The following is a 12889-nucleotide window of genomic DNA, read 5'->3' on the forward strand; positions in this document are numbered from 1 at the left end:
TTTTTGTAACATGTTTCTCATTTGCTACGAAGTTAATAAATAATGTTATTACACCATGATCAACATTCAACACCAATAACCACAATGTTACAAATGTAGAAACTAGCATCCATCAACCATTAGCTCGGGCAGATCGATATTTATCCTACACAATAGCAACGCATAAGATGAAAAAGGTAGAATTACCGTCTCAATTTCAAACTAGCTAGAATCAACTATATGAATCCTCTTAATGGAGTTACTCCATTTGGATCGGTTTCAATTCGATATTCAAAATTTTGAGATTCTATACAATAACATAACTTCCTCTTTCTCAATTTATGTGGCACACTTTCATTTTTAGTTTGCCCCAAAAGAATATTATTTTTCTTTATTTAGAAACAATTTAATTTTATGAAATAGTTTACAGCTACACATTTATCTGAGACTTGTTTTGAACCATAAATTTCATTTAACTCCGTGCATAGTTAAATAGTGCCACATAAATTAGGAGGGAGTATGAATTATACGCCGTAATAACAGGAGAAGTGTAACCAACAAAAAGAAAGTATGAAAAATAAACACAACTAACCAAAACTGATTTGACGAGTAAACAAGAAACATAAAACCAGATTTCTGACAACTAAATATGAAGGTAAGGGTTTTCATGCATGTAAAAAAGGTCAACAAAAACCCAAGGGCATTACACCTTCACCAAAAACATCTAAATTTACACTCTAAAGAACAATTATAAAGTTTTTCAAAACAAATCTAATACAGGAATGCCCAAAGGTTACGGGAAATATTCTGCTATCATCAAAAAGCCCAAATATCATAAATGACGGAAAAGGGAACACGGCTCAGACAGCAAGAATTACTCCCTCACTTGGCAGCCAAGGAGGGGAATTGGCCAACATCTTCAATGGATGGGGCGGAAACACTGTAGTTTCTACCATCACCACCACCAAAACTGCCTCTTCCACGGCCACGTCCCCTACCACGACCACCAGGTCGGTAGTAACTTTCTCCTTCAGCAGGCTTCAGAAACTCGTTTATGCTTTGAGACTGCAAGTTATCAAATGTATCAACCTCACAATCGAAGCAATAATTAAATTCATTTGCAGATTAACATCTTGTCTCCAGCTATTGTACTTTAGGAGTCCTACTATACTTTCATGCTCTTCATGTGACAAAGAAACTAGTATGCAATGATTTTCAAATTAAATGATATTGCGGTGAAACAACAAACTATAATGCAGACACTACAAGACTGTAAACACAATATTGGGGGACATTATAATACTGACACTTGCATAAATATTAGGGAAATTAATAGTACTGAACCTGCATAACTGCATACACAATATTGTGAATAATTATAATACTTGCACCTGCACAACTGTACAGAAAATATTACTTCCCTATCCACTTATGCCCCCTGACAACCAAGTTAAGAAGCACTTCCATTACTCCCGCCGTCCCCATTTATGCGACTCTCTTTTCTTTTTAGTCAGTCCGGAAAAGAATGATACCTTTATATATTTAGTAACAATTTAACTTTAAACTTCTCATTTTGACCTTAATGAGATGATTTATAGCCACACAAATATCTATGGCTTATTATAGACCACAAGTTTCAAAAGTTTTCCTTTTATTCTTAAAACCTTGTGCCCAGTCAAACACCTTTACATAAATTTGGATGAACGGAGTAACAATATATTAATCTAGACTTAAGCACCCCACATAACGGACAGATTCCCGTCTACAGAAGCATTTAATGATTTTCTTAAAATGCATTTACTGCAATTTTATTTCCCGGAAATTCTTGAAGTTCAAAATAAAAAACATTTTTTTCTCTATCATTCCAGGTGGTAGAATAGATTGCTCTCGCTAAAGAAAAGAATCTAATAGGTACATAACTTTTGACAAATAAAAAGCCATGCACCTATAACAGTATGTTTATGAAATGGAAGGGATCCCCAAGAGATCCATAAGAAATCATGTCTCCATATGCTATAATACCAATATAGCACTTCCCAAAAAAAAAAAAAAAACTGAAGTACCTTTTTGGTTTTCTCCACTGCCTCTTTTCTCTTATCTTTATCAGAACCCTGCCCAGACAAAAAAATACAAGCATGATGAATATACTAGCAATCAAGTTCTTGATACAAGAACTAAAATAAATACTGACCAATTTGATGAAGATCTCATCATCATTCTTCTTCTTGTTTGAGAGAAGTTGCATGGATTCAAGTTCTTTGTCCAAATTAACCTTTCTCTCCTCTTGCTTTAGAGCCAACAAAGCCTTCCTCTTCTCTTCCATTACCTTCTCATACTCCTCTAGGGTCATCTCCTACAAAACAAGGAGAGATGAATACTAGTTAGTTCCGGATAATGATCATAGATACATATGAATAATAACTGAAATCGTGCAAATAACACTAGCTACAACAGTGTAAGTAAATACTCCCTCTGTCCCAATTTATGTGAAATTCTTTCCTTTCTAGTCAGTACCAAAAATAACGGCACCTTTCTACATTTAGTAATAATTTAACATTAAACATCCCATTTTACCCCTAATGAGATGAGTCGAGGCCACACAAATATCTATGGCTTGTTTTAAACCACAAGTTTCAAAAGTCTTGCTTTCATTCTTAAACTGCGTGCCCAGACAAACAACTTTACATAAATTGGGAACAGTGTTATCAAAAGCGAAAAAGCGCAAAAAAGCTCTAAGGTCAGTTGGGCCTTTAAGCGCAAAGCGCAAATAAAGCATGGGCTTTAATGAAAAAAAGCGCAATTGTGCAAAAATACAGATATATGTTTATCCCAAGATTAATAATAATAAGTATGAATAACAAATATATGGACAGAGAGATTGTAAAAATATTACCATAAAGTGAAATATCAATCATCTAGTGTCACCTCATCAAAAGAGGCTCATTGGCAAGGAAAAGTATGTCTTAGAGCCTTGATGACGACATTGAAGCGCACACAAAGCGAGACAAAGCGCTCAACATGTTTGAGCCTCGCTTCAGGGCTTAAGCATAACACTGATTGGGAAGAAGGGAGTAGCTACCAAAAGGTTGTTATGAATCAAGGTTAAGAAGTATCTGGTCTACCAGAAAAAAAGAGCAGTTCAAGTTCATAGCTAGTTCATAGAAATATCTGCTGCAGGTAACATTGATAACAGTGTGACTCCATTTAGAAAGAAACTGTGAGTAGTAAAAGAAATCAACCAGACCAGTGAATGGTTATTACAATTTAGTCAAGAACAAAGAGATTAAATCCAACCAAAATAAATGGTGATCCCAAATGGAAAAGCAGTGAACAGAAACTTCAAGGTCTACGCATTGTACTTCCCCAAGTTTGCTTTCCCTGTTATTTCACACTGACTGCAAGGCCATTTGGCAGTTGGAAAAGAGGGAGGGAACAATAACGGGATAATATCAATTTTGGTCCCCAAATACATTTTGATTTTGGTCCTTGTGATATCTGACGGAACACATTTGACACAGTCAATTAATCGAAATGCGTGTTTTTAATCCTTAAATGTAAGAAGTACGTTGTATTTGAAGTACTTTTAGAACTATATTACCGTCAAACATTGAGTAACAGTACAAACGTAACATACGGGTAATTAGGTGATAGAGCGACTAATAATTACGGTAAATTTGTAATGATAAACAAGCAAAGGGACCAAAAAGTGCACGTTCCAATTAACCGAAGGCAATATGTGCCCAATCAAATATCACATGGATCAAAATTAAAATATAACAATAATTAACGGACCAAAAAGGTACCAAACCAAAACAAATAACGGTTTACAACAGAAAATGACAGTTACCTTCTCCTCAGGTTGCTTCTCTTCTGGCTCAGCAACAGCAGAATCCTTATTGGTGTCTCCAGCATCTTCCTGTCCAGCTTGTTTCTCAGCCTCGACAATCTTCTCGCCATCAACAACAGGCTCTTCAGTCTCCCTTAATTTGGATTAAAAAACCAACATTAAACTATAAGCAAAAATTAAAATACATTAAGCCAAGGGGAATAAGGAAACAAAAAATTGAGATGACAGCCTTACGGTGCAATATCATCTTCAGGAGTTCCCCAATTCCCACGACCGGAGCCCTCTCGTTTAACAAACTCATTCCTATACAATAGAACAGATCAACTAAGATACACATCATATGCCTCAGAAACAAATACAACCACGATAAGCACAACTTAGACCTGTTGAACAGCCCGACAAAGGGAATAGTGACGGGTTTTATCCGGCCGAAATTAATTACGGACGCTAGCCAAAATATGCAAAACCTATATACTAATTATGTATATTATATGTATATAATATGTATATTATATGTATATTTATACTTTGAGAGGTCCAAAATGTTAGTATACCGTATGAGATGCATTTGTACGATTTCAAAAATAGCAGAATCACTTACCCACGGCCAGTTCCACTTCTTCGATCAAACACTCTCCGTGGCCGTTCTCCTTCTCCTTCTGCAGAATCCCCGTTATTGAAACCACCACGACGACCTCCACGGAAACCCCCACGGGGTCCACTATATCCACCTCTCCTTTCAGAGACCTTTCCTGACTCTCCATCTTCTGGAGCTCTGGACCGCCCAGAGAATCCATTGTTGCTGCCAAACGCATTCTCTTCATCAGCAAATTCTTGGTTAAACCCACGTCCACGACCACGCCCTCCTCCACGGGCTCCACCACGTGGACCCCCGCGGCCTCCTCCTCGCTGGCCATCACTCCTGGCTTCCCTCACTACTCAAAAATTAACAGACAAATAAGCAAAGGAAAGATATACTACTAGAAAAACAATCCGTAGTACAACACAGAATTAGGTAAAGAGAAACTCAATACGTGACCTAGAAGTTAATTCACATAGGACATTATCTTCCCATCCACTTGCAAGCTATCATATACTTACTAAATAACCAACTGGAAAAATAATTCCACAAATGTTGAGGAAACAACCATTAATTCCATGTATTTATATAGCCTCAAAAGGAGTTGATTGATTCAGCCCCAACTAATTACAGACAGAGAAATGCATTGATTGAATGATTTGTATAGCCTAAATGTTTAAGCATGGAATTCAAATTAATTTCACATATTTCTATAGCCGAAACAGTATCAAATTGGGAAGAGAAAAAGCAACATTTCCGCATTAAATACTTCATGCAGCAAGGCCACAGATGAGAAAAGAGAAGACACAAACAAGCGTCACCTTGCAAATAGTATGTCTTCTCGTTTAAGGCAACAAACTCAATTTTCTAGACACTTGATCTTTTTCCTCCAATCATATACCATACAGCATGACTTGTTATAAAAGCCATATTCATTTACTCTACAAAAACACCAACAAAAATAAATACAAATACATTTCAATCCAAAACTAATTGGGTCAACTATATGAATCTTCAACATTCGCTCAGCTCCATTCATGCCGGTTTCACACAAAATATGAACCTAAAAATACAAAAAGAGCATAAATAAAATACACGAAGCTACGCACATAAGATGTTTAAAAATGATTAGATTTTGAACATCACCGTATTCACTACTTGTTATAAAAGCCATATTCACTACAATAAAAATAAGTATTTTTTTTTGATTAAGCACCGGGTATAGTCTCTTTGAAATCCCCGGGGTGCCATATTCAAGTGCACCAGTAACATGGCCCCAATTGTTTGCAAAAAAAGTGAGACCTTCCCTCTGTTTCAAATTGTCTATCAAATTGTCTATCCCGACTCCTGCTTCCTTTTTAATTAGTTTGAAAAAGACTGTCCCTTTCCTTTCTTTGGCAACTCTATAATTCCAACTTTCGACGTGGCATGTTTAAGACCACAAGATTCAAAAGTCTTCTAAACTCCGTGTAGAGTCAAAAACAGACAAACAAATTGAAACAGAGGGAGTAATACATATCAATCGAAACAAATCGGGTCAGCTATATCAATTTTAAATATTAGTTCAACTCCATTCGTTCTGGTTACACACAAATTATTGAACCCAAAAATAAAAATAAAATTTATGAATATGCAGGAACTTAGTCAAAATGTTTTAAAGTGATTAGAAAATGAATATTACCAAACAAACTCAGTTTCCTACACACTTGATCTTTTCCTCACTTTTCTTCACCAATCATTTGACACCCAATACCTTACAGAATAACTTGTTCTACAAGAACGACCACGGGCGGAGCTAGGGTACCGAAAGGGGGTTTTGGCATCTAAGGTCAAACTTATTTTTTATGTATATATAGTATATGTTGAATCCCCCTTGCTTCTGAATATATTTACTTCTCTATATTTTGAATCCAGTTCATGAAACTCCTGGCTACGCCACTGACAAGGACAATAAAAAAAACATGGCTACATCTCACTCCAAACTAAATGGGTCCGCTATATGAGTCTTTCTACGACCATTCCACTTGAACACAAAAAAATGAACACCAACATACCAAAAAAAAAAAAATTAAATGAATGAATATAGTATCCGATAACTTACAGCAAAACTTGTTATAAATAGCCATATTCATTCATTCTTCAACCTCAACAACGACAACAACTCAACCCAAACAAATTGTGCATCCGCATTTCTACATTTAAGCTCATATCATCATCATACGAATAAAGCAAAGTAAAAGATAAGTTATATATATATATATACACACACACACACACATACATATATGTCATAAACTAAATGGGAAGGCTATCGCCGGGGGCAGAGCCAATGTATATACAAGGTTAAAATTATTTTTTTTATGTATATATAATAGATGTTGAACCCCTTTAGCTTCTTCGTGTATTTACTTTTTCATATATTTGAAACGCCTGGGTGTAAATCCTGACTCCGCCACTGGCTATAGCCTATATGAATAAAATACATGAACCAAAAAAAAAACACAAAAATGTTTTAATATGATTAGAAAAAATGGGATATTTACCAGCCTGGGCAGGAGGAGGTGGCTTTGAAGGCAACTTAGCAGGAGGCTGAACTGGACCTTTCTTGGGTGGTGCAGAGGCAGCAAGAGCTGCCTGTTTTGCCTGTTGGGCAGCAATAAATAAACTTGGGTCTTCAGCATCATCATCCAATAGGTCAAATGGGTTAAGGGTTGCCATCTTTTTTACCACTCTTTTTGTTTTTTTTTTTAAGTTCTAAACAGATAAAAATATATAGATATAAAGAACAAAGATGTTCAAGAAGCTTATAGATTAAAATCCATTATTTGTGGGTGTTTTTTTGAAGGTTTTGGTGGAAAAGTAGTAGCCAAAGCGGCTGATAATTTGAGTGGAGTGAAGTGAATTGATGATTAAAAACCCTAGTGATGGGTGTGGGTGTGGGGGTGGAGTAGGGGGTGGGGTGGGGAAAGGTTCTTTTGGGTATGGGCCCGGGCTGTTGTTTCTGGGGTTTATTTTTGGGCTTTTTGCTATTTTGGGTCTGACTTTGTAAAGTTTAGCTTGTGGCTTTGGACTTTGATTGGGATATTCCTTATCAAATCATGTAAGATGTATATGCAAATTCAGCAAATTTCTCTGTAACAGTCATCCCCTATAATAATATTTTGATAAAATAGCTAAGTTTTATTTGAAACTATATTTTATATTATGTTATATACTTATATTACATATTCTTTATAACAACATTTTTACTATATATGTAAAAGAAATTCGAACAAACGATTTATGAAGAGGTTTGACAATAATATCGCATTTTTCCTTTTTAGTTTGTGCATGTGCAAATAGTATCATCACTATCATATTGTACTTTTTAGTTGTCCAAATAAAATTGTCATATATCCATATTTAAAAATAGTTTAATTTTGAAATTCTTGTTTTACCTTTAGTGGATGAATTATAGTCACACAAATATTTCTAAGACTTTGAAAAGAGGGTTCTACTAGATGGACTCGCAAGAAGAACTTTATAGCTAGATCAAAGATTGTTGCAAGTTACACATTGAGTCTTAAGAATTGCATCACTTAGCCTCTGAATTGATGCGCAAGCTTAGTAGATCAATCGAATTACGATAATTGAAATGAAAACAAGCAGACTTTCGTGCGAAAGATACAAAGGCAAAACCCTTTTCTGTGAGTTGTGACAGTTATTTCCTTGTCTAAGAAGCAATCTTTAAACTCAGGGTTCATCCTTGATAGGGTGGTGTTGCATTTAGAGCACAAGTTTTAAAAGATTTATAAAATTTTATGCCCTGTTAAATAGTGTCACAGAAATTTGGACAGGTAAATTGTTAAAATATAAACCACGTATACTAACTTCTCATTAAGGATGATTTGTTTTTATATGTCTAAATTTTGAGGGGCAAAGTTATCTGACATCTATTCTTGTGAATGATAACAGCCTAAGAGGTATAGGTAGAATCTGTTATATGTATTTCAAAAATGTCAATAAAATAATTTAGACAACAATTATCTAGTTATGAGAAAATAGTTCAAATTTAGTTTTAACAATGGCACAATATAAGTCGGTGTCTTGTGTTCTACCTACCACATGACATGACTTTGGTTTTTTCTTCTATATCTAACATCCTTTGACTATTGTTATTCTTTTGATTTTCTTGCCAAGGAAAAAGTGCAAAATCAAATTGTTATAGAATTTTTAATTGTTTACATCGGAATATTGGAGAAAGGGCAATGAAAAATATAATTGAACTCATGCATCACTGCGTTAAAGGATGTGTTTAATATGGAGGAAAATATTTTTTAATTTTTATGTTTTGGTTGGTCAAAATTTTGAAAAACATTTTCTGTAGAAAAATAAGTTCCTTAAAAATAAGAAAGATTACTTCCCGATAGAAATAGAGAAAACAAGTTTCATAAGTGACATTTCACACGGATTGTCTCCTCATTAGAAAATAAGTAAGATTATCACTTATTTTCCAGGATACTTTCCCCTCCACACGTAACGCACCCGAAGACTCCACTATCAGGAGTAAACGTAGTCAATGACTTACCGATTCATCTGAACTCAATATCTTTAGCTCGAACTGTATACATATTAAAAGTTTCACTAACAAAATTAGTGAAAATTTACCAAAATTTTAGAATTTACTCGTGAAGTCATTCAAGGAGTAGTAAATAGAAAACATATAATTGTACTACTTCTTATTAGTCATTTGTACGAGAAGTATACATCCCCTGGCTAGTCAATAATATCAAGAAGATTAACTAGGCAAGCAACTAGCTAGGTGCAGAGAAACTATGTTCTCTTTCAAGATTGTGGTTCAAGCCTTTCCCTTTACTAGTGTAAAGCCTTTTGATATTAGGCTTTTGTTCATTTAGCAACCTTGCTAAACTCCTCTTTGCATTTGCTCTAAAAGGGCAATTTGATGCCAAGTATCCATCCACCAAATGCAAATATGCCTCCAAATCATGGCAACAAGCAACATCAGCATCAGGCTTCAAAAATGGTGACATTCTTGTGTCAACTCTTAGCTCTGTGCCAACATGCGCGTATGCCCATGGCATACTTTTGTCAAGCGCATTTAGCACCCCGCTTACAAGTCCCGACTCCCTTAGCTTTTTGTCGAGTTCTTCACTCACGAACATCCCTGGAACTCTAGTGATCAAATCTTGATTGTTCACGATGCGTAGTACTTTAACATTTTTTGAGTTTAATCGCTCTGCAAAGCTTCGATTGCCCACTCGAGGTCCTCCAAAGGAGAAAACAGCCACCGGTGGTGCATCCGGTGCACATGTACTCACTTCATCTGCAACTAATAAGGCCAAGGCCGCTCCAAGACTATGCCCTGTCACAGTAATGCTTAAAGACTCGCCTTTGTATTGTTCGATGAGTCTTTGCACTTCATTAACTACTGATTCAGCTAAGCTAGGTACATTAACACCGGCTGTTTGAAACAAACTCAAGAATCCATATTCTACTTTAGCTGACTCGGTCTCTGTCTCTGTTGGGATTTGAACCAGTAAGTCGCGAAAGTTCTCACCCCATTCCAAACAAGTTGCAGTACCACGTAGGGCTATTACAATATCCCTACGTCCCATACGTTGAATCTCAGATCTATCATCACAAACCGCCACATAACCAATCCAACTCGACCTTTGTGTCATCCATCCAAGGTCAGGTGCCACGTCATCCACCCATTTTGGCAATCCAATGGACGACGTGGCATACAAACTCTTGGTCACCTTATAAGACTTATCGGGCAACGCCACGTTTCTCGGGCCCCACGTCCCCTCGTCTTCACACGTGGCAGGGTTAGAATGGAAACAATGATAAGCTGCCTGAATAAACTCACCATATCGAACCAATTCTCGTCTTAGATTCTCATTTAAAGGATCAATTAATCCTAACCAATCATTACTACCATGATACTCTTTCCATCTACTACCAAGACTGTTTCTTGGAGAGTATTCTATATTACTAGATGACAACATTTTTTTTAGCCTATTTAAATGTCTTGGAGACATCTCTTCAGCAACTTTGTGTTCAGGCCAATATCTTGACAAATTTAGCCCTTCCAACAGTTTCTTTCCCACGAAGGTAGGGTTAACGTCTGTGCACATCTTACCCTCCTTGGACCCCACTTGTGGAGTTACACTGGATATATTGTTGATGTTGTTTTCATTCGACCCGTTACTCGATTCTTGATGAACTTTGTTCAAATCGAGTAATTGGGGTTTCATGGATTGATTTTGCAAGAGCTTTTCAAGATTTGAAAGATGTTTTTTTGTCATATTTTGTGTATTTACTGGATTTCCTTTTCTTGAAGGGTTTAATGGGGATCCATTGCATCTAAAACTGGATTTTCTTGCTTGATAAAAATGGAGATTGGTTGCTGGAAGTGTAGCTCCGATCATCATGGTTTTTAGAGAGAGAAAGTGAAGAAAAAAGTGATTTTTTAAGTGAGAGAAAGTGGGGGAAAAGTCAGCTTAGAAGAATGAGATCCAAACAAAGTAGCGAGTAGGATAAAGGGGCTAAGCTGAGGTTTATATAGAAGAAATATTTAACTTAAAGGACTAAAATATATATCAAGTTTTGTTTTATTTATAAGAATACCATCTAAAAATTAGTGGGAATTATAGAAAAGAAGAGGGTATTTATGTATGAGTACATTAATTGACTTTGATATTAAAAGACTGACTTCATATCCAGAAAAGTCTGCTTTACTCGGTCCCATTTGAATGCCCATCACAAGTCACCATTCAAGGCTTTGTTTTTCTATTTTTTTTTTTTATAAAAGTTATTTTTGGTACATCAGAAAAGACTAAATAAATTACTCCAAAAAATTTATTTGCATCGAATGTTTACATTAAATGAGTTACGTTAAGGGATTTATTAAGGTAAGAATGTATGTTAATTACAGTCGGACCTCTCTATAATAACTAAGTTTTTTTCGAACCGATTTTTTATGTTATGTATTTTATTTCTCTATAACAATATTTTACCTATAACAGCAACAACCGACTTTATAACAGTACACTCTTTGTAAATTTACCCCTCATATAACAACTATCTGCTTTTTTTGATAATATAATAATTAACCATCTTTATAAAAATAGAATATCTATAATTATCAATAATTAGTGTAGAGATTTTAACCAAATATTTAATTTAATATTTTAATATACTATATTTATGACAGAATATTACATATGAATGAATATTTGTAATATAAAAATATCATTGTCTTCTATTTTTATTTATAAATAATTTTCAAAAAGGAAAATAATGTGAATAAGGAGTACGAATCCTATTCTTTAGAGTAGGCAAAGAGATAAATATTTGGTTTCTTCTAATCTTCCTAGAAGAGAATATACAAAACAAGCTACAATTATAGATTTCTTCTATCAATCTTGAAGAATTTAATTTCAAGTAGATTTAAAATGTGTCTTAGAGTTTAAAACTTTATACTTTCAATTATGAATTTATTAAAATTGTATTAACTTTTTTTAATGTTTAGGTTGTGAAGTATGCAAATCTTTGAGATTAAAATTTAAATAATTTTATTATTTCTTATAACATTAAAAAAATAAAAAAGCTAGATTTTATACATCATTTTTGCCTATACTCAGCCAATTATTATTTAGATATCAAATATTGTTATAGGTGTATAACAACAATTCTCTATAACAGCCTAAAAAATTCGGACCCAACGATGTTATTATAGAGAGGTTTGACTGTAACCGTGGTTAAGTGCTAAAAATCTATGTGCATACACATGTCGTGCATCTATTGGTTTGGCTTAAATATGTGCGAGTAAGTTTTTAGGTTACAATAGTTGAATTAGATAGGAGAAGAAACTTCACTTCCACACTCCTCTATCACACTCAAGTAAATTAGTTTCGAGAGCATTTCGCCAGTGTTTGGCAGCTTTTACTTTCAACCCGATTCATCGGCCACATGCCCTTCACGCCCAATCATTCCGACAAACACTTGCTCCGATATACCAAAAGAAAATGTATATGCTAAGTAGTATAATTGGTTAAACTATATTTGTATAAAAAGTTTATACTTTAGTATATAACTTGAACTTTACTATAAAGTTATACTACTACTACTACTATATTTGAGAGTGTTCTTTTTTGGACTCAACTAAATGGTCAAATGTGCCCTTCACGGTTGACAACATACACTGCAATTTTTTTCTTTGTTTTCAACTTTCCACCGTGTGGTTGACAAAACTAGGTTGAAAAGCATATTTTATGTTGTAAACTTAATGATATTTTAGAATTATTTTTTGAAAAGAAGAATTGCGGTCGACATGATTGCAACTACTATTTTAAACTGAATTATTCTTCTTTGATTTCGTTTATATGGCGATATTAAATGATTAAGAAACTTGATGTGTCAATTTAATTGTGCAAATCCATTAATGATAAAAGTAAATGGAATGATGTTAATATATGTTT

The 12889-nt window shown here is 34.7% G+C and overlaps 2 protein-coding genes across 2 annotated transcripts; both read right to left on the minus strand.

The window, feature by feature from the left end:
* Positions 1–629: 629 nt before the first annotated feature.
* LOC132059049 (RGG repeats nuclear RNA binding protein A-like) lies at positions 630–7278 on the minus strand. Its single transcript, XM_059451527.1, has 7 exons — positions 6950–7278; positions 4428–4761; positions 4061–4129; positions 3827–3959; positions 2171–2332; positions 2043–2090; positions 630–1044 (listed from the first exon to the last, which is right to left on the minus strand). Exons 1-7 carry the CDS (start codon positions 7122–7124, stop codon positions 862–864), a joined length of 1104 nt encoding a protein of 367 aa, XP_059307510.1. The 5' UTR covers positions 7125–7278; the 3' UTR covers positions 630–861.
* A 1818-nt stretch (positions 7279–9096) lies between these two features.
* Positions 9097–10953, minus strand: LOC132059056 (phospholipase A1-Ibeta2, chloroplastic-like). The gene has a single exon (XM_059451540.1). It carries the CDS (start codon positions 10838–10840, stop codon positions 9200–9202), a length of 1641 nt encoding a protein of 546 aa, XP_059307523.1. The 5' UTR covers positions 10841–10953; the 3' UTR covers positions 9097–9199.
* Positions 10954–12889: the final 1936 nt, after the last annotated feature.

Source organism: Lycium ferocissimum, chromosome 1, assembly GCF_029784015.1.
Source record: "Lycium ferocissimum isolate CSIRO_LF1 chromosome 1, AGI_CSIRO_Lferr_CH_V1, whole genome shotgun sequence".
Lineage (NCBI taxonomy): Eukaryota > Viridiplantae > Streptophyta > Magnoliopsida > Solanales > Solanaceae > Lycium > Lycium ferocissimum.